This window comes from Trachypithecus francoisi, unplaced genomic scaffold, assembly GCF_009764315.1.
Source record: "Trachypithecus francoisi isolate TF-2019V2 unplaced genomic scaffold, Tfra_2.0 Contig01603, whole genome shotgun sequence".
Lineage (NCBI taxonomy): Eukaryota > Metazoa > Chordata > Mammalia > Primates > Cercopithecidae > Trachypithecus > Trachypithecus francoisi.
In genome coordinates this window covers 51,700-75,176 of record NW_022681445.1, presented here as the reverse complement: position 1 = coordinate 75,176, position 23,477 = coordinate 51,700, and the positions used below count along the sequence as shown (strand labels likewise).

Here is a 23,477-nt window from a genome sequence, read left to right as displayed (position 1 = left end):
ATTCTCCTGCCTTAGCCTTCTGAGTAGCTGGGACCACAGACATGTGCTCCAGTGCCTGGTTAATTTTTATTTTTAGTAAAGATGAGGTTCCACCATGCTGACCCGGCTGGTCTCGAACTCCTGGGCTCAAGCGATTCACCCACCTCAACCTCCCAACATGTTGGGATTACACGCATGAGCCACCACGCCCAGCCGGCTATCTATTTTCAATTCCAGTTTATACCACACCCTCAAGAGAGGAAGAGAGATAACATCACATCTCTGAAATCCTAAAAAATCTAAGCTTCAGACAATTCCTCCCTCGTCTATGAAAGTGGCATCAAAACACTGTAAACATAGGTTTAAAAAGCCACTTCCCAACTAGCCCCTGTTTTCACTCCCACCTTCTATGAGGAGGTGAGAGAAGGAGGGGTTCTATTCCTGGCTGTTCAAACCACAATGTGTGGTCGAGGGAGACTACTCCTCCAGAACTGGGTTTCTGACAGTGAGAGATTAGACGTAAGCGTTTCTTTCCTTCTCTATCCAGAATCATCTCCCCCAAAAGCGGGGAAGCAACATCACCTTTGGCACAAGCCGTGAACCCAAAGGGGCAAAAGTGCTGGTAGAACGAGTGCTAACTACCATGCCCACCAGTAGCTGCCATGGCTTCCCTGGAGGATTTTGCCCCATGAGTGGGGGTGCTTGCTTGACAAAATACCTTCCTAAGTTCAAAGAAATCAAGGGCAACAAAGAAGAAGCAATGATCTTTCATGTTGACCTAAGGAGAAAATAGAAAAAAGGATAAACAATTATGCCTTGGTATTTCCTGTAACAAGGAAGTCAAACTCTACCTTCGTTTGGATATCAAGCTAGAAAACAGGTCAGTGTGATGGGGCCGGAAAAGCATGAATTGGTCACCATGTGTCAGCTACCTCCTCCAAGCCATTCTCCACAGACAGCAGCACGCTCTAGCAAAGCATATTGCTCATTGCATCCCTCGACATGACATTTACAAACACCTTCCCATTGCCCTAGGATAGAGTCTAAAATCTTTACATGGCCTACAAAGCCTGTATGCTCTGCCCCCGCCTTTCTCTTCAGTTTTGTCATTTATCCCTCTTCCCTTCCAACTCAGAGCTCCAATCACACTGGGCTTCTTGGGTTTCCTCAAAGGCACCAGCTAGACAGAGTCTCTGCGCTTGCAACTCTTTCCGCCGGGGTTAAAATTGGAGACATTTGAAATGAGAGACCCATAATCTGTGGGGGACAAATTATATGGCTGGATCAGTTTAGGCAAGTCACATAATCTTCTTGACCTTCACTTCCTCAGATATAGGGCAAAGACAGAAATAAACAATGGTGACTGCTGACATCACAGAATTAGAGTGAAGACAATAGAGAAAACAAATGATTCTCTAAAGAAATAAAATTAATATCAAGAAACGCTTGGACCGGCCGGGCGCGGTGGCTCACGCCTGTAATCCCAGCACTTTGGGAAGCCGAGGCAGGCGGATCACGAGGTCAGGAGTTCGAGACCATCCTGGCCAACATCGTGAAACCCCGTCTCTACTAAAAATACAAAAATTATCAGGGTGTGGTGACGTGTGCCTGTAATCCCAGCTACTTGGGAGGCTGAGGCAGGAGAATCGCTTGAACCAGGGAATCGGAGGTTGCAGTGAGCCGAGACTGTGCCACAGCACTCCAGCCTGGCAACAGAGTAAGACTTCGTCTCAAAAAAAAAAAAAAGAAAAGAAAAGAAAAAAGAAAAAAGAAATGCTTGGGCCTTGAGGAAGTGGACTTATGAATTTAGAATAGACCAGCGGTAGCAGAAGCAGTTCAATTCGGAACTTAATCTAAATGGCCACTATAGGAAGTCTTTCTGCCTAGTGACATAGGCAAACTTGTGAGTATATTAACACATATTTGTGTTTGTGCTGCTCTCTTTCATAAATGTCAGTCCCTACACCTATTTAACTGTTCATGAAAATAAAATTTCCTTCTCATTTTACAAATTAAAAGATTCATGAATGTTTTTAAAAAGTACCTCTCACTGTGCAAATATCAATACTAATGAGGCTTTCCAAACAAACATATCTTGTTTGTGACAAGCTATTATCCAAACAGCATATAATTAATTTTCCTGTTACGGGTAATGCCTTTTTACATGGAATGTTCTCTTGACACTTTAAAGCAAATAGTCCATCATTACAAATTCATTAAGTATTCACATAGATGCTATTAATCATGATGAACTAATGTGGTATTAATGGGTAGGTTATTAATCTGCAATTACATGCAGATTTCCTAATAAATTCGTTTCCCAAGTTTGAGAAAGAGAGCAAAGGAAAAGGAAATGAACAAATCTTTCATAAAACAAATTAAGGGGGAAAAAAATCTCTCTCCCTGTACCATAACATCAGACATACAAAATTCCTGCTGTCTTTGTATTTACCCAATGCAAGGCAAAGAAATTTGCAATATATATGTTTTCATCAAAATAATAATACAAATGGAAGAAAAATTAAAACATCCATGTACCCTGGAGAGGTACTGAATTTCTTCAGGGACATACTATGTCCTTAGACATACTAAAGTCTAGCTATTAAATGTGTGGTCCCCAAACCAGCAGCATGGGCATCACCTGAGAACTTTCTAGAACTAAAGACTCTCAGGTCCTTTCTCAGACCTAGTGAATCAGAATCTGCATTTTAACAAAATTCCCAGGTAGTTCATGTGTACATTAATGGTTGGGATGAACTACAAAGCTGCAAAAGTACAGCTTTGTAGCTACAAATTGGAGTAAGTGGAAGAAGGAAGTGAGGGAGTGTTGTTTATATACCATTGTACACTAAAGCGAAGGTATGCTGAGGCAGGGAATCCCACAAGTCTCAGCAAAATTGCTTAAAGCAAATAAGCATGGTGAATGTGACAAGCAGTTGGAAAGCCTGGATTCTCAGAAATATAATTTACATGCCATATTTCATCAGTTTTAAGATGCACATTTATTTCACATCTTAACATCACTGAAATTGGAATCCATCTTCAAACCATCCACCAGGCATAGTCACAACGTAGTTACCATTGCCTGTCCATACAGGAATTTGATTATAGCCATTCTTAGTGTCGGCATTTCAAATGAGTTGGGTACATGGCTGGTAAATTGCCACTTAAAATGTCTTCAGGAAAATTTCATCATGACTTGCAATGAAATAAAAACTTACTGCATATCCAAAAAGGCCATCTTGGACAAAAATCCCTGAGGCAGTTAGGGAGTACTTTTTCAAGAACTGTTGAATCGCCACTGTTCTTGATGAGAGACAGAGAGCACAATATTTTGTGAGAAAACAAAAACATTGATGATTTTAAATCAAAGAGACTGTGAAGAAATTTTAGAAGTACTTCAAGCAATCTTTTTGCTTTTGTTGTCCTTTTTAATGGATGTAAAACAATGATAAATATTAATATCTGACATGCACACACATGTTTATTGCAGCACTATTCACAATAGCAAAAACATGGAATCAACCTAACTGCCCATCAATGATAGCCTGGATAAAGAAAATGTGGTACACATACCACAGAATACTATGCAGCCATAAAAAAGAATGAGATCATGTCCTTTGCAGGAACATAGATGGAGCTGGAGGCCATTATTCTCAGCAAACTAATGCAGGAACAGAAAGCCAATACTGCATCTTCTCACTTATAAATGTGAGCCAAATAATGAGAACACAAGGACAGAAAGAGGGGAGCCACAGATACTGTGGCCTACTTGAGGGTGGAGGGTGGGAGGAGGGAGAGGTCCAGAAAAAAAAACAACCATCAGGTACTATGCTTAGTGTCTGGATGACTAAATAATCTGTACACCAAACCCCCAAGTCACGAGTTTACCTATATAATGAACCTGCACATGTACCCCTAAACCTATAATAAAAGTTAAAATATTTTTAAAAAGTAATGTCTAAGTAAGGCTAAAAGAACTTCAATGAACACAAAATAAAATTCCAAGTGATAAAAAGGCATCATGTAATAGCTTACTCTTTAGCTCATGTGAAACAATGGTACATCTTACAGTTGACAATATTTTTGATTTGATGAAATACAGTATTAATTTTGGTAAGGCTGTGGAAGACTCTGCAGTGTTTGTATATTCTCCGGCTTAATTTGAAGTCAAATAAACATAACTAACAAAATTGAATATAACTAAATAGGTACCACTTCAGAAGACCTAGTATTTTCATTCTGGAAAGTAATAAATATGTCAGAAATATTGAAGTTATATTTGGATTTAAATGAAAGAAGCCAATATAGAAATTATTCCAATGACTTCAAAAGCATTATAAGGGCAACTGAACCTCCGGGTGAGATGAGACATTTTAATTCTTGAGTATTGGGTTTCATATCCAGGGTTCAGGGGCAGAATCAAAAGTTTGGTCCAGTGGGAAGGTGGACACGAGGCCTCTGGCGAGGGCAGCTTTGTGAATGTCCTGAAACACAGCGGGCTGTGCAGCCTTCAGACCTCAGGCGAACCACAATTGCCTCCCCTTTCTTCACCCAGCACCTCCCACGCATTCCCCACTAGACTTGTCTCATTCTGGCAGCCACCTGCAGCTTTCAAACCCCAGCTTCCTCTTCTCCACAGCTCAGAGATTCCAGGCTGACACCAACACCTTTGACCTCAATTAAAAGAGTAGAATTTTATGTCTGAATCTACTTTCAGTGGTATGTATCCAGAGCAATGTGTAAATCAGCAGGAGAAAAAAAAAATCTCTTCTCTTCTTATGTTATTCTGGGGACTTGGTCAACACGTTGGGGAATGTAAATGGAGAGAAATTAATAAATTAGCTAGGGCACTGCTTGGCATTCATTAATGTCAACTAGCAAAATATACTACCAGAGTGGTCATTTTGAATGATTCTTATCTCAGAAAACTCACAGAAACTTAGCCAATGTACAAAGGTTACAGTTTTCTTTTCAGTTAGTTTGGGCATGCCTGGTGGGGAGGGAGGTGGTTAAAAATCCTCACATCTAGCCAGGCGCAGTGGCTCACACCTGTAATCCCAGCATTTTAGGAGGCTGAGGTAGGCAGATCACTTGAGGTCAGGAGTTCGAGACCAGCCTGTCCAACATGGTGTAACCCCGTCTTTACTAAAAATACAAAAATTAGCCAGGCATGGTGGTACACACCTGTAATCCCAGCTACTCAGGAGGTTGAGGGATGAGAATCGCTTGAACCTGGGAGGCAGAATTTGCAGTGAGCCGAGATCACACCACTGCACTCCAGCCTGGGCAACAGAGCAAGACTCTGTCTCAAAAAACAAACAAACAAACAAACAAAAATCCTAACAGCCAAGCAGCACCCCAGATCAATTCCATGAGAATCTTTGCGAATGGGCCTCAGGCATCTGTGTTTTATAAGCTCCCTAGTAATTCCACTGCACAGCCAGGGTCAAGAACCACCACTCTAGAACTGTTCTTTTCAGTAGTCCTGTGAGGCTACTGGGTACTTGCAATCTGGCTGGTCCAAATGGAGAAGTGTTGCAAGTTTAAGATATGCACCACATTTCAAAGGCTTAGTAGGAAAGAAAGAAGAGAAAATGCCTCATGGATAAGTTTTCTACATTGATTACATGTAGAAATGACAATATTTTGGATATATTGGGTTAGATAAAATATATAATTCCAGCTGCTACTATTTTTACTTTTTAAAATGCGGCTCCTAGAAAACATAAAATCACATGTGACTTGCATTTGTGACTCACATTTTTATTGGACAATACGACTCTGGAAGTTATCTTTATCGGTCACTAGCTGTGTGAATATGGGTAAATTACTTAACCTCTTGTTATGGTTTGGCTCTGTGTCTCCACCCAAATCTCATCTCAAATTGTAATCCCCATAATCCCCACGTTTTGAGGGAAGAACCTCATGGGAGTGATTAGGTCATGAGGGCATTTTTCCCCCATGCTGTTCTCATGATAATGAATGAGTTCTCAAGAGATTTGATGGTTTTATAAGGCAATTTTCCCTGCTCTTGCTCACTCTCTCTCACCTGCTGCCATGTAAGACATGCCTCCTTCCCCTTCTGCCATGATTGTAAGTTTCCTGAGGCCTCCCTAGCCATGCAGAACTGTGAGTCAATTAAACCTCTTTCCTTTATAAATTACGCAGTCACAGGTATTTCTTTATAGCAGTGTGAAAACAGACTAATACACCTCTCTAAGCCACAGTTTGCACAACTGTAAAACAGGAATAATATCACCTTTCTAGTTTTCAGGGCTTTTACCAGGCGGTAAAGGTCAAATGGCCCAAATCTAATCCTGGCTCAATTGCATATCAGCCGTGTGACCTTGGGCTAGTTATACTGCTTGGTGCCTCTGTTTTCTCATCTGTAAAAGGCAGATAAATCTTACATCTTACCTGTTGGGAGCTCTGTGCAGAGTCCAATAAATGATAACTAATGATATTATTAAATAAGGTCACCTCAATAAAGTGCCCAGCCCTGTTAGGTCCTTCCCTAGGTGATATACTCTTACAATTTTTAAAATCTATTAAAGGCTCACTTCACAGTAATGAATTGAAATATCTCCCCATTAGTAGTAAATCAGAGGAGAAATGGGGATTTTGTCACATTGTAAAGATGCTTGACCCCTCCACACCTCAGTCACAGTTGAAAAGTTCTCAGAATTGGGGGTGAGAGCATAGCTGAAACCATCTAATCAGAGAGTATGGAAATACAAGGATAAAATTTTCAACTCGGTTCCACTATGAATGCTAGCATGCAACCAACTTTTTAATTTTTATAGCGCTTCCATTCTGCCATTGACCAACTCAGAGCATGGTAAAGGTAGGGATTCACCCATCTCTCTAAGGTGCAGGACATCTGAATCATCTGCTTCTGCTGTGAAATCTGGATGCCCCTGAAAGTTCTCACTAAAATCCCATATTCTCAGTTCCATTATTATTCTGGCTTCTGGCAACCAACAGCAGGGACACGTGGATCCTTGGAGAAGCTTCAGGAATTGTTACCACCAAAGCTCACGTGGGTATGCCTCCCAACTGTTACCACCAAAGCCAACTAGGATTTTTCTTTCCTTTCCAAACAGTCATCCTCTTTCAGGAAATAGTTTTTCAAAAATATGCAATCCTTCTGAACAACTGTAAAGTAAAATACACTTAAACATACCAACCTTGTAAAACAGGACCTGGGTGTGGGCAGGTGGAGAAGTGTCATTGTGGGTGTATATGTCTTTCTCAGGATGCACATATCCTGTGTCATTAGTCATGCTGAGGAACTTATATTTAGTCAAAGGAACCTAAATTTAGTCCACAATCTTCTAAAGTGAAATGTTTCTTTCCTCCTACAACATTCAAGCTAACTCACAGGAAACTTTTCATAATGTGTGGCAATATTTATGCTACAAAAATGCCCCCTTGTCTGCTTTCCCATTCATTTTTTTCAGCCAATATTCCCATGCATAGCATTTTGCAGGCTGTTGCTCCACTTCTCAGAAACCTTAGCATTCCCTGCTGCAAGTCAAAAATCTCGCCAATGGATTTCAACATCTTTTATCTCCTGGCGTCTCTCACCAAGGGCCCTGTTCATTCCTTCCTTCCAACAAAGCCAAGCTATATATATTGGGTCTGACCCTTAGGACTTAGCTCCTAGCACCTCCAGGTTTGCAGTTCCCCCACTCCCTTACTCCCCAACCTTCTAAGTTCAGTCAAGAGCCCCTGTCTTCAATATTGAATAACAAGCTAGCTCTTTTGTACACCATGTATCTACTTATGAATAAACACTCTACTTGGTGTATTACTATTTTCAATCACTTGTGCTGTTCACAAATATTATTAATTACACCACAGCAAAAGCTATATCATTTTAAATAAGAATTGACCTTTTTTTTTTTTTTTTTTTGAGACAGGGCTTTGCTCTGTCACCCAGGCTGCAGTGCAGTGGCAAATCTTAGCTTACTACAGCCTTGAATTCCTGGGCTCAAGCATTCCTCTCTCTCCAATTTCCTGGGTAGCTGGGACTACAGATGTACACTGCCAGGCCCAGAATTGACCTTTAATGCCCTGCTTTCATGATAAGCACATGGCAAACCTTAGTAATTTCACCTGAAAAGATACGGGTTCCATGGCATAGACAATCATAAAGCCTGCATTTAATCAGTTCAAGGGTTGTTACTGGCACAAACTCCAGTTTCATCTAATATCCTCATAAACACATACTAACTGTCAGTAACATTCTTATTACCCAGGGAGTCTAGACAGTGAAGTACTCAAAGATTTGGGCATGAGTGGACCCATGAGGCCATGTAATAGCCAATGCCACTCCAAGCACCTGAATTAAGATGGATCAAGAAGCTGGAGCTAAATAAAACTATGCCTTCTTGAATCTTGCTCCAGCAATCCTTATATACACTGGGGTTCTTAATGATTTTTTCTGCCTACATCTCTTGGGCAGTCTGTTGAAACCTATGGACCATTCTGAGAATAATGTTTCTAAGTGTATAAGAAACATAGGCTTACAAAGGAAAACAGGTATTTCAAAACACGGCAAAACATTTTTTACTGTGTGAAATTATTAATATATATATGCTATTTGATTAATTCATTAAATGCCAAGCCCTAATGAGTCTGGCAACTACTATAATTTTGAAGTAGTGATGCATGTACATAACATTTCAAGATACCTGCAACATCTGCAATAAGGTAGAAAAATAACCACAATTGCTGTTGGTAACAAAGTCACAGGCACTGCTAATAGCACCAGGGTTTGTTGCCTACATTCGTAAACAAAATGCCAAAATTCTGTGAGAGGTTAGTGAAAATAAAGGTGCAATTTTTCCAATCCCTACCTGAATTTTATTGACAGCCCTCTTGTGGGAAGACTGTGGACTCAAGTTAAGGATCTCCTAGCGATGAGAAAGAAGAGGGAACAAAGGGAAACTGGGGCTGCGCACGCTGGCTCACACCTGTAATCCTAACACTTTGGCAAGCCGAGGCGTGTGGATCACCTGAGTTCAGGTGTTTGAGACCAGTCTGGCCAATATGTTGAAACTCTGTCTCTACTAAAAAGTACAAGAAATTAGCCAGGCATAGTGGCAGGTGCCTGTAGTCCCAGCTACTCGGGAGGCTGAGGCAGGAGAATGGCGTGAACCTGGGAGGCAGAGCTTGCAGTGAGCCGAGATCTCACCACTGCACTCCAGCCTGGGCAACAGAGTGAGACTCTGTCTAAAAAAAATAAATTAAATTAAAATTAAAATTAAAATATTAGCGAGGTGAGGTGGCAGGCACCTGTAATCCCAGCTACTTGGGAGGCTGAGGCAGGAGAATCATTTGAATCAGGGAGGCAGGAGAATCATTTGAATGAGTGAGACTCCGTCTCCAAAAAAAAAAAAAAAAAAGGGAAATTGGTAGCAATTTTTTTAAGTGACATCCAGAGAAGCTCTAGAGAAGCATAAGAGAATACTTGTTCTTTTTTTTTTTTTTTTTTTTTTTTTTTTTTTTTTTTGAGACGGAGTTTCGCTCTGTCGCCCAGGCTGGAGTGCAGTGGCCGGATCTCAGCTCACTGCAAGCTCCGCCTCCCGGTTTACGCCATTCTCTCGCCTCAGCCTCCCGAGTAGCTGGGACTACAGGCGCCCGCCATCTCGCCCGGCTAATTTTTTGTATTTTTTTTAGTAGAGACGGGGTTTCACCGTGTTAGCCAGGATGGTCTCGATCTCCTGACCTCGTGATCCGCCCGTCTCGGCCTCCCAAAGTGCTGGATTACAGGCTTGAGCCACCGCGCCCGGCCACTTGTTTCTTATTTTTACCAATTCCCCTTCCTCTTCTTTCTCTTCCTGTAGGAGTGATTTAAAAATCATATGGCCTCCAATGAATGCGTTATCTGACAATTAGATTATCAAAACTGTCCAGGGTTTAGGGTCATGACCTAAGTCTGGCAACGAAAGTTGGGAATATGTACAAATGTCCTCATCTGCTATTTTTTGTCTCCAGCCTTGCTTCTTTCAGAATCAGCTTCCTTATTTACAGGTATGTGGGGAGTTTGAGAAAAAAAAACTAGATCACAATATTTTAATAGTGATGTCAAGGTCTTCTTATAAGTTATTTTTATTTGACTGGAGAACATTTCTTAAGCATCTACTATGTGCCAAGCGCTTTTAAAACATTAATTTAACCCTTGTGAAATTAACAGTAACGGATTCCATTTATTGAACTTTGTGTAGAAGACTTTCTACACATCTCACTGGATTTGTCCAACAGTATTACCAGATAAGAAACTGAGGCTCAGAAAGAAGTAGTTTGCCCATGGCCACACAGCTGATAAGTGGCAGAATCCTTTCTTTTTTTTTTTTAATTTTTTCAGAACCCAAACTTGAACCACATCCTGCAAGTTATTTTTCTTGTATGTAGCTTGCATCAGATCCCACCACAGAGAGTCTTAGAAGGGCCCAGGCCTGTCTCATTGCCCACATCCCTGTCCTGCCTTCCTGAGGCCCAGAACACAAATGGAAAATGACTGATGATTTTGCTTCCCCTCCTTTCAGGGGCAAGCCCCAGTTGCATCTCAAGAGTCTTCCGGGACTATGGGCACAGGAGGAGACGGAGTGAAAGGGAGAAGAAAAAGCCACTCCTCTCTACCCAGTCAACTGCCCCGACAACTGCATTCAGCCAACCACAGAGGGCACATTCCTTTTCTCCTTTCTTTAGGAAGTATTCACTGAGCACCTCCTATGGCAGGCACTATGCTTGTGATGCAGTCACAGTGACACCCAAAATGGAGTTTCTCATGGAGTTTAACATCTACAGGAGTGGGGGTTGGGTGTAAGTGAGAAGAACAGCAAGCATGTACACAAATGAGATCATTTCAGATGGTTATAAGGACCACAAAGGACACAAATACAAAGGGATTGGAGATTGGGTAGGGGACTATTTTTTTTTTTTTCTTTCTTCTTTTTTTTTTTTTGAGATGGAGTCTCGCTCTGTTGCCCTGGATGAAGTGCAGTTGTGCAATCTCGGCTCACTGCAACCGTGACCTCCCTGGCTCAAGTGATCCTCCCACCTTAGCTCCTGAGTAGCGGGGACTACAGACATGTGCCACCAGGTCTGGCTAATTTTTGTTGTCGTTTTTTATTCTGTTGGCCAGGCTGGTCTCGAACTCCTGGCTTCAAGTAATCTGCCCACCTTGGCCTCTCAAGTGCTAGGATTACAGCCGTGAACCACCGCACCCAGCCAGAGGACTATTTTAAATCAAGGTGTTCTCTGAGCTTTCTCTAGCACTGAAATCCATCTGACTTATTCCCAGATAGTTCACCTTGCTAATAGCCTGTTCAGGGCTCTAGAGCAATGCTTTCTGGTAGAAATATTACCCAAACCACGTATGTAATTTTTAATTTTCTTGTAGCTAAATTTAAATAAGTAAAAAGAAACAGGTGAGATGTTTAATGGTATATCTTATTTGCCTTACTATAACTCAGAATATTATTTCTACATGCAATTACTTATTATAATGAAACCATCAATTTATTAATGAGAGTGCTTTCATTTTAAAAAATGAAGTATTTAAAATTTGGTGTATATTTTACACTTATACTTCAATTCCACCTAGCCATATTTTCGAGTACTCAAAACCCACAGTGGCTAGTGGCTGCCATGCTGAGCAGGACAGCTCTAGAGCATTGATTACAGCACCTATGGAACACTCGTGAAGTGCAGATTGTAATTTCCATTAGGATAGTCTAGGGGACCTTATTATTATTATTATTATTATTATTATTATTATTACTATTATTTTGAGACACAGTCTCGCTCTGTCACCCAGGTTGGAGTGCAGTGGAGCGATTTTGGCTCACTGCAACCTCTGAGTAGCTGGGATTACAGGTTCCCGCCACCACACCCGACTAATTTTTATATTTTTAGTAGAGACAGGGTTTCACCGTATTGTCCAGGCTAGTCTTGAGCTCCTGGCCTCAGGTGATCCACCCACCTCAGCCTCCCAAAGTGCTAGCATTACAGGCATGAGCTACCCCGCCCAGCCTAGGGGACCTTATTAATCTTTGTACTTCTATATCCCTTCTGTCTAACACAATGCCTCTTGCTAGATATGAATGAGGAAGTATAAATTCTGGTTATTAGCAACAATCTCATGACCAAACAGACTTAGAAGAAAATATGACATGGTGGATGTCAGAGTAGAGACAGGAAGAAAAAAAAAATGTGATCCTTAATGTTCAGCTGCTGGATCAGCCCTTACCTGAAGTCTACATAATTACTAGATTTTTTGGTTACATGAGTCAGCATATTTTATTGTTTAAGCCAGTTTGAGTTGGGGTGTCTGTTACTTATGGCTGAAAGCAATTAGTGCCAGGAATAAAAGTAAATGCTTGGTAAACAGGACTATTTTCACAGATCAGTTAGTACAATCAAAATGCTGTGCATTTCAATCTATTTGAAGCAGTGAATTTCCCCCAACTGAACATCATACAACTTAGAACAAATGTAATGAACAGAGCTGGTTCTTATCAAGCATACCCAACTTATTTGTAGTAGAAACCACTAATGACAGAGGAGCTACATTAAGCAATAGGGGAAGAGATCAAATCTTAAAATGGAAGGCTAAGAGCAGACAACAGTCAAAAAGTAAGACAAGGACATGCACTGAGGGTGGAAAAGCACACATAAGAAGAAAACCTGGCCGGGAGTGGTGGCTCACACCTGTAATCCCAGCACTTTGGGAGGCAGAGGCAGGTAGATCACCTGAGGTCAGGAGTTTGAGACCAGCCTGGTCAACACGGCAAAACACCATCTCTACTAAAAATATAAAAATTAGCTGGGCATGTTTCATGTGCCTGTAACCCCAGCTACTCAGGAGGCCGAGGCAGGAGAATTGCTTGAACCGGGGAGGAAGAGGTTGCAGTGAGCCGAGATCACGCCAGTGCACTCCAGCACTCCAAAAAAAAAAGAAAAAAGAAAACCTGACAGGCTGTCAGAACTACCAGAACACAAGCTTTTACACACGGTAGTCATTCTGATGGCCTCTTTAGTTCATTTAGCTATTTAGAAAGAGAACATATCCTAGAGATACACTCACATTTTCCACAGAGCGCTCAGAAAAAAAAAAAAAAAAACTTATTTCTATATTTTTCCAGTTTTCCAATTTTTAATGTTTATGGATATAGTTTACATATTTATAGGGTACATGTGATTATTTGATACAAGCATACAATGTAATGATCAAATGTGGGTAATTGGGATATCCATTGCTTCAAACATTTATCATTATTTTGTGTTGGGAATATTTCATATCTAGCACTAGGTCTGTTTTTGTTTTGTTTTGTTTTTTTGAGCTGGAGTCTCACTCTGCTGCCCAGGCTGGAGTGCAGTGGTGCTATCTTGGCTCACTGCAACCTCTGCCTCCCGGGTTCATGCAATTCTCCTGTCTCAGCCTCTGGAGTAACTGGAATTATAGGTGCCCGCCACCATGCACAGCTAATCTTTTGTGTTTTTAGTAGAGATGGGGTTTCACCATGTTGGCCAGGCTGGTCTCGAACTCCTGACCTCATGTGACCCACCTTCCTGGGATTCCCAAAGTGCTGGGACTACAGGCATGAGTCACAGCCCCCAGCCCTAATCTGACAACTTCTTACCTTCTCCTCACACTCCATGCACCATGCACACCTACCGATACTCAAATGGTGTATGAGAGCAGGAAAACCCTGTACAACAACAAACTTTTCAAGTAAAATTATTTCATCTCACATTTGGGCCTTCAATACAGGCCCAAATCTTCATGTAGCACCGCTTTGCACATATAGGACTGTAGTGATGTATTTGTAACTTGGCAATTGGTTGCTTCCTGTGTGGCCACATGAAAAAGAGCCAGCATGATCTGAGAAAAATGGGACTCTTCTCTGAGGGGGTGCATCCAGTTTACATAGGAGACTCACTCAAAATTACAGAGGCTGAGTTTTCACTAGTAATAAAAAGCCACCACAATGGATGGTTGGTCCTTAGCACTTCCCCGCTGCATCCCCACATTTACCAGTCTGCTATTTGTTTCAAAGAACTTCATGAAGTAGCCGGGTGCAAGTGGCTCACACCTGTAATCCCAGCACTTTGGGAGCCTGAGGCGGGTAAATCACCTGAGGTCAGGAGTTCAAGACCAGCCTGGATGACATGGGGAAACCCTGTCTCTACTAAAAATACAACAATTAGCTGGGCATGGTGGCAGGCGCCTGTAATCCCAGCTACTAGGGAGGCCAAGGCAGGAGAATCACTTGAACCTGGGAAGTGGAGGTTGCAGTGAGGCGAGATGGCGCCACTGTATGCCAGCCTGGGCAATAAGAGTGAAACTCCATCTCAAAAAATAATAATAATAAAATAATTTAAAAATTAAGAACTTTATGAAGTCAAAGCTCTACTATATATACAACATGAGGAAAATGACAATTCACTGTCTTCAATAATCTGAACTTCCTAATTACTAAATGACGTTACAGGAACTGAAGTTTTCAGTTTCCCATTGTCTGCAAAAGATGATTTGGCTAGGAAAAAAAGATTCTTTGGAGTGGGGGGTATTTAATTACGAGAACTATTTGAATCTCAGTCAGAAGGTATTTACAAATAAATGGTCTATGAATCACAATCATCTCTATCTGCTCATTAATGCAGAGTCCCTACTTCATCTTACTGTTCTGCTGAAGCTGTGTTTGAAAATAATATATTGCATTTCTTCACAAAATATTGGCAAAGATAGCTATTCCGTAATAGAGCTGATCTGGCTGTACCTTGAGTCATCTGTCTTCTATGTGACATAAGTGTTCTAGCTCATTCATTGCCTCATGTTTCATAAGTGCTCATTTGTTACATTTCCATCTGCTCATCCATAAGCAATGCATGCTGTGTCTTCTTCATGGTCACATGAAGACAAATTTGGGGGGGTTACAGAATGTGGATCTTAAGACAAACATCTGATTATATTCGACTTTTTAAAAAAATCTCACTTCTTGGAGAGAAGAAGAAGTAATTTTATTTGCCAAGTAGGAATCGGAGTCTTATATGCCACTTAAAGAAAAAAATTCACAAAGCCAGGTTGCTCACTTCAGTAGAGGGCAATTTTTCATCAGCCAGGTCTGTCAAGTCCATTTTATTTCACAAATTTGAACAGCCGTATCTGTGTGTTTCCTATCAGCCTTAAGAAAATGGTACTCTTTTGATTGGTAGTACTGGGTTTTATTTTGGGATGTTCTCTCTTTTTATCAAGAGTGAGGAAAAATATCTTGACAGTATTCAATACTTTTGAAAGCACATGATATTTACACAAAGGATAAGACCAGAAGAAAACTGAAAGCATTTGATAGACATTACTTCATGAATCTTAGAACTATCTTTGAAACAAAGTGAGGAACAAAGGACAAATATTTACGGAAGGTCTGCTCTGTGCCAGGAACTGGACTGGGTAATTCATAGAAATCATCTCCTTCAATCTTCACAAAACCTCTATGATATGGGTCTTCTTTTTTCCAAATATATATATTTTTTATTTCAATAGCTTTTAGGGCACGAGTAGTTTTTGGTTATGTAGATTAATTGGATAGTGGTAAAGTCTGAGATTTTAGTGCACCTGTCACCAAGAAGTGTATTTTGTATGCACCCTATAGTTTTTTTATTCCTCACCCTTCTCCCACCCTCCCCCTTTTGAATCCAAGGTCTATTACATCACTCTGTATGCCTTTGCATACCCGGATATGTGTATTCTTATCTCCATTTTAAAGATAAGAAAACTGAACCAGGTGAGATCAGTAATTGGCCCAGAGTGACACAGAGGGTAAATGAAAGGGAATCAGGATTCAAATCCAGCTCGATGTTTCTAAACTCATGCTCCAAGGGGCTTACAATGAAGAAAACATTAAAAATAACCTCAATAACACAGGCATTGATTAAGTAATTACAGTATATTCGGCTGGGTGTGGTGGCTCACGCCTGTAATCCCAGCACTTGGGGAGGCTGAGGTAGGCGGATCACCTGTGACCAGGAGTTTGAAACTAGCCTGGCCAACATGGTGAAACCCCGTCTCTATTAAAAATATAAAAATGATCTGGGCATGGTGGCACATGCCTATAATCCCAGCTACTTGGGAGGCTGAGGCATGAGAATCACTTGAACCCAAAAGGCAGAGGTTGCAGTGAGCTGAAATTGTGCTACTGCACTTCCAGCCTGGGCAACAGAGCAAGGCTCTGTCATAAATAAATAAGTAAATAAATTAATTACATAGAATGTATTATATGGTCCCTCAGAAGAGATACGTAATTTTATGTCTATATTTGCATTTAAAAAGTTGTTACTGCTGGGTGGCGAAGTATACTTCTTTTGTTGTTTATTTACGGTTGGTCTACAGTGAGCCTGTATTACCTGGATGGAATGATAAATGAGTAGATAGTTGGATGACAAGGCAGATAGACTGACAGACACATAAATAGATAGATGTAGAATATATTAAAAGATATAGATACAATTTAAAGAGTCAGTGTTTCAGGAAAAGAAGTAAGATTTTTAGCACATTTGACATTTGAAAACCTCTATACACTTTAGGAATATCTAATCATCTGTAACATACCTGCAGAGTTCAGAAAAAATCTATATATCTGTATCTATATCGATATTTATCTATACATTTATAGACATATTTTATCATATACCATCTGCCCATATATATAAAAGTATATAAATGTATAAGTAGAGGATGATACACTACATATACATTTACAGATGGACAATGAAAGTATATATATAATAGAATAAATGTAGTAAATGGTAATAATCAGGGAATCTGGGTAAAGGGTACATAGATGTTCCTTGTGCTATTTGTTCAACTTCTCAAAGTTTGAATTATCTCAAAATAAAAAGTTTATAAATCTAATAGATATTTTGTGTAGTTGTTTTTTGTTTTTTTGAGATAGAGTTTTACTCCGTCACTCAGACTAGAGTGCATTGGCATGATCTTGGCTCACTGCAACCTCTGCCTCCTGGGTTCAAGTGATTCTCCTGTCTCAGCCTCCTGAGTAGCTGGGATTACAGGCGCCCGCCACCACACCCGGCTAATTTTTGTATTTTCAGTAGAAACAGGTTTTCGCTACACTGGCCAGGCTGGTCTTGAACTCCTGACCTCAAGCGATCCACCCACCTCGGCCTCCCAAAGTGGTGGGATTACAGGCAAGAGCCACTGTGTCCAGCTATTTTATATTTTACCTATTTTTGTTACAAGATACTAAGTTTAAGAGACCCTCTTCCACCATTTGCTCTCCTTCTTGACATTTGAAACAAGAATCCCACAATCAGTTTGTGAATTTGGCCTTTACAGTGCTTGTCATAGAGTAACTTGGGATTTATTGAATTATGTCTTTCCCAGAGCATAGAAACATATATAGGAAGCCTCCCACTTTGTTTGACTATGCCAGCACAATCTTAACAACAGAATTTGACAAATCTGGTACACAAAACAATCACAAACCAATATGAATCATAAATATAGACACAAATGTGTGAAACAAAATGCTAGCTTCTTTAATTCTGGTAATGTCTTAAAAAAATACAAACCATTAATAGGCAGGATTTATTTCAAAATTATAAGTTTAGTTCAGCATGGGTAAATCAAGATAAGGTAAAAGAGATACTCTATCTGAGTCTCTTGATAAATGGCAAAGAGGCTTTTTTCTTGGGCAGCACCTTTTTGCAAACTAGGAACAACAGAACACACACAAAAATAGCTATCTAAAACAAACAAACAAACAAACAAAAAGTGTATGTTTTCAGGGGAATACTGGAGGCATTACCACCCAAGCAAGGAATAAGAACTTACGCCCATTATCACTGCTATTATTCAACACTGTTCTGGTATTTTATTTTTTTGAGATGAAGTCTCACTCCGTCGCCCAGACTGGAGTGCAGTGGTGTGATCTCAGCTCACTGCAACCTCTGCCTGCTGGGTTCAAGCAATTCTCCTGCCTCAGCCTCCTGAGTAGCTGGGGTAACAGGCGTGAACCACCATGCGTGGCTAATTTTTTTTTATTTTTAGTAGAGACGAGGTTTTACCATGTTGGCCAGGCTGGTCTTAAACTCCTGACCTGAAGGTGATCCACCTGCCTTGTGTGATCCCAAAGTGCTGGGATTACAGGCATTAGCCACCACGCTTAGCCTGTTCTAGTATTTCTTACCTTTATTATTAACTATCTAAGAAATCCAAAGAAGCTACCAAGGAGCTATCAACTAATTAGGCAGTTCTAATTGAATCTAATACATACATTCAAAGCTTTACTTTGTACTAGGCATCAGGGACTGGCAAACTGTCTATAAAAGTCAAACAATAAATATTTTAGGGTTTTTGGGCCATCCAGTTTCCATGGCAACTATTCGGTTGTGCCACTGGAGGGCAAAAGCAGCCACTGATAATGTACAAGTGAATGGATGTGGCTGTGTTCCAATAAAACTTCCAGGCAGTGGACTGGATTTTGTCTACTGGCCATGGTTTGCTGACTTCTACTTTATACCACAGAAAGCAGTTGATGGGAAAAAGTTATCCTTTAAAACATCAAAAAAAAAAGAAATATAAAGACCCAGAAACAAACTTTTTTTTTTTTTTTTTTGAGACAGAGTTCAGAGTTTCACTCTTGTTGCCCAGGCTGGAGCGCAATGGCACGATCTCGGCTCACTGCAATCTCTGCCTCCCAGTTCAAGCAATTTGCCTGCCTCAGCCTTCTGAGTAGCTGGGATTACAGGCACTACCACGCCCGGCTAATTTTTTAATTTTTAGTAGAGCCTGGGTTTTGATATGTTAGCCATGGCTGGTCTTGAACTCCTGACCTCAGGTGATCCACCCGCCTCGGCCTCCCAAAGTACTGGGATTACAGGCATGAGCCACCGTGCCCAGGTGAAATAAACTTTCTAAAAGGCAATCTGGCTATATGCATCAAAAATGAAATCTAGAGTACTCTTTCAACCCAGTAATTCCATTCTGGGAATTTATCCTAAGGATACATTTAGATCATTTAGATAAGGACATAAAGATGTATACACAAGGATGTTTATTACAGTGTTATTTATAATAAGAAAAGTTGACCAGGTGCGGTGGCTCACGCCTGTAATCCCAGCACTTTGGGAGGCTGAGGCAGGCCAATCACTTGAGGTCAGGAGTTCGAGACTAGCCTGACCAACATGGTGAAACCCCATCTCTACTAAAAATACAAAAATTAGCCAGGCATGGTGGCAAGTGCCTGTAATCCCAGCTACTCAGAAGGCTGAGGCAGGAGAATCACTTGTTTGAATCCAGGAGGCTGAGGTTGCAGTAAGCCGAGATAGTGCCATTGCACTCCAGCCTGGGTGACAAGAGCAAGCAACCAAGAAAGCAAGAAAGAAAAGGTATCTACTGACATAATCTATGTCTATGAGGAATGCATAGTTTCTGAAAATAAGTTAGAGTAGTACGAATAATATCAGCTAATTTTAAAAATATATAGGTGTGCATATGAAGTTATGCATATGGACCCACACGTGCAACAAAACCTGGAAAGAAATATCCCCAACTGCTTTATTAGCAGTTATTTCTTATGATGGATTTATGAGCGACCTTTCTTCTAATTTTTGCTCTCTTTTTATTTCTTCAATGGAGCTGGGAAATAAAATTTTTGATTTTTAAAAGGAAGCTAGCAAATACAAAAACCCTGTGCTAAACAATTTACTCGCATTTCTATTGATTTTGAAGGAGCCTATAGACAGTACCCTCCTCAAACAAAGCATATTGATATACTGATTTTAACTTTTATGTTAAAATTCCAGACACCCCTGAAAAGTTACTTAAGTTATCGTTAACCACTTCATGTCCTGCAGATAGAAATCTTTGGGTTATAACTAATGCAAAAGGAGCATATGTCTGGAAATCTTGTAGTTTTCTTATCCTTCAGTAATGTTTCTGCACGCACGACTGTGCGTGTGTGTGTGTGTACATGTGTGTGTACACATCTGTCTATTGAGTAAGAAAAGCAAGATAAGGTAAATAGGAAATGGACAAGAATGGTAAATCAAAGACCAACATGAATTAATGTCCTACAGGGAAATAAGTATTAGTAAACTCACTCCTCAAGGTCTTATTTATGATTTTATAGTATGAGAATCTTCCTTTGGGTTTAGGAGAAAACCCTGATATCCTTGTAAATTCTCATATATAATTTACCAAGACTGAATTTGGGTCTCCTAATAGAAAATATTAAATCCATGTGATTTATATCTAGTTGTGAAATTTAAGCACATTTTTCCTCATAATTGACAATAGGTATCTATTTATTTTGCCAAGAGTTTTACTTATTGTAAAATGATACATATTTAATTTTCAAGTATTTAAAATCTTGGGAAAATGTAAATGGGAAGGGAAAATGATTTTTGTAACTTCTCAGGAGTTCTTTGTAGGTGTTACTGAATGCAAGTTACATGGTGTAACTCACAGTTGTCAAAAAGAGCCAAAAAAAAAATACTATTTTTGCCTTCTCAAAACAATTACCTTATCTGGCTTTGAAATCTTCCTACTTCCCTCCTGAGGTGGCCTTCTCCAATAACTTAGCATAAAAATTAGATCCAATGCTAACAGAATATCCTCCAATAATAGACATTTCCAACTTTGGCAGGGGGCGGGGGGATTTCTTTGAGCACATATGTATGTTTGTGTGCATGCACGTGTGAGTATGTGTGTGTGAGCTTGTCATTGCTAGAGTGGCCATGGGAGAAAAGTGAATCTCCCTAGAGCCAACTTAGAAGTTAACAGGAACAATATGACAACCACAAGGTCATCCAGAGTTCTCAAAAGTGATGTCAAAAGATGATGAGGTGTTAAGTACATTTTGTAAGCCATGAAAATCCAGGACACAATCAGCAAGAAATGAAGTTTGCTCTGAATACGACAGACAAATGAGTATATTGATACAATTTTCATTAACTATTCCTTTGCTTGCAATCTCAATCAAATGCTCTTTATCCTTCAGCAGAATTTACTATTACCAAACATGAACATAACAACCTACATTCGTCTTATGTTGAGATCTGGGAGATCAAAATTCTGCAAACTTTCCTTCCAACCTTTCATTTAAAAAATTCTTGGAAATGAATTTAAGCATAGTTAAAAAGTGAGAAGTCATGCTTCAAATCCCAAACTATGTTTTTCCTGTCAAATATTGCTCTCTGTAAAGTGTATCACCAAACCCCAGTAGAAACTTACCCTTCAACTTGAGGTCAACATTATGTCTCAGCCAAGGATAAACCCCATAGCTTGGCATATCTTCGGGAATTGGATTATCGCTTATCCAGCCATCACAAGCGAACCGGAAGAAATTATCACAAGGATCCACAGACAGATTTACTTTACTTAAGATAGCAGCAGCTATTTAGAAAGAAAATCATAGGATTAATGATAAGCACTGAATGTTGTGTACTGTTCTTTTCCAAATTAAACAACGATTTCATATCAACCAGTTTCCAAGCCTTGGCATTTATATTTCCCCTTAAAAAAAACTCTCTGAATCTACCTCACTATATGAAATGACTACATTCAAAGTGAATGGACAGGCCGGGCGCAGTGGCTCACGTCTGTAATCCCAGCACTTTGGGAGGCCAAGGCAGGTGGATCACCTGACGTCGGGAGTTTGAGATCAGTCTGGCCAACATGGTGAAATCCCATCTCTACTAAAAATACAAAAATTAGCCAGATATGGTGGTGCATGCCTGTAATCCCAGCTACTCGGAGGCTGAGGCAGGAGAATTGCTTAAACTCAGGAGGCAGAGTTTGCAGTAAGCCAAGATCGCACCACTGCAGTCCAGCCTGGGGTGACAAAGTGAAACGGTCTCTCAAAAAAAAAAAAAAAAAAAAAAGTGAATGGATAAAAGTTTGGTGGTATTATCATTACTGGCTTTTGCAGGATCATCCCTAACATCTGTGCGGTATGGGACAGGAACACAAATAGAATGTGTGGTCAATTATTTGCAAAGATAACTGTGACTCTTTCTTCTATCCTGCTTGTCCTTCAGCAAAGTGACCTTGCTGCTCTTCCCATCAAGTGGTAGAGTCTATTTCCCCTGCCTTGAATTTGGACTGACCTTGTCACTTGCTTTGACCAACAGAATTGGCAGAAGTAACTTTCTGTGAGTTTCAAAGCTAAGCCTTAAGAGGCCTTGCACCTTCCATATTAACTCCCTTTGAATGGAGCCCTTTAGCTGCCCTTTGAAGCAGCCTCCTGGAGGACAAGAGGCTACATAGAGAAGAACCAAGCCAGCACAACTGCCAGACGTTGACTGCGGCCATCATTCACCTTCCAGTCCAGGCGCCCCTCTAGCTGAATGCAGCTGCACAAATGAGCCTAGGCAAAAATCAGCAGAGAAACCATCCACCAAACCCACAGAATCATGAGAAATAGCAAATGATTTTTGTTCCAGGCCTCTATGCTTTGGGTGGTTTGCCTCACAGTGAAGGCTAATGGAAACAGAAGTCCATATGTCATCTATCTAAACATTTAAAAATTATATTTACAATATACTTTCAAATTCTTGAGCTCCTTGATATTCAGTGTAGCTCTCAGAGAAATAAAGCCCCAGAAGAGACCCACACAGATCCTGGAAGGGAGCTTGGGGCCATTGGGCAGGGAATTCTGGGGTGTAGAAGGAAAGGGCTGCCTACTTGGCTCCACAGACGCCTTGATTGGAGGAGAGGCATGGCCAGAGGAGGGCCAAAGTAGGGTGTTCTAAATGAGGGACCCAGGTCTAGCGGTAGAACTGAGTATGTGTATAAGTTAACAGAAAGACACAATAGACTGATCTACCATTTTTTTTCCTCTTTCATAAGCCCATACACAATTACATATAGAAGACAGCCCATAGGTAGATGTGTGCATAAATACGTAACCATGAGCTTTAAAAGAAAACCCTTCATTACAAAATGAGAAGTTTCCAAAATTCCCAATATTGAACTCCAACGCCCTTCCAACTGCCATACAATTGCTGGCTACCACTCTAGCACAAAGATATGTACCAAATGACTTTTTAAAAACTAGCCAATATTTTAATGACATTGGAAAGATGACATTCTGGGCAATTTTCATACTTTAAATAATGCCAGAATATATTTTTGTTGAAGTAATGAAAACCCAATGAGATTTCAGCTAAATATGAATGAACTGCCCCAAAAAAGTATAATCTGTGCAAATTTAGATACATATCTTACAGTTTGGTTACATGTGTGGTTCCTTCAGGTTAAAAATAAGGCTAGATATTTCTCCAGCCTAGATTTTCTACAAAAATTTCAAACAGCCTTTTGTCTTCAATGAAGTGAATAATAAAAAAAATTCTAATTTCTATAGGCCCTCAAAATCCCCACCATTTTCAAACCTCCCCCAATAACACAAAAGAAAAAAAGAAAAAAAAAAAAAATAGCCAAAAATTGGTTTAACGGCCACTCT

General features: G+C 40.2%; 1 protein-coding gene across 1 annotated transcript in view; it reads right to left on the bottom strand.

Moving 5' to 3' along the window:
* PHEX (phosphate regulating endopeptidase homolog X-linked) overlaps positions 1–23,477 on the bottom strand; it is a 227,189-nt gene that overhangs the window by 190,364 nt on the left and 13,348 nt on the right. The window contains 1 exon segment of the mRNA XM_033195320.1: positions 21,248–21,409. Coding sequence (XP_033051211.1) covers positions 21,248–21,305 — 58 coding nt within the window. The 5' untranslated portion in view covers positions 21,306–21,409.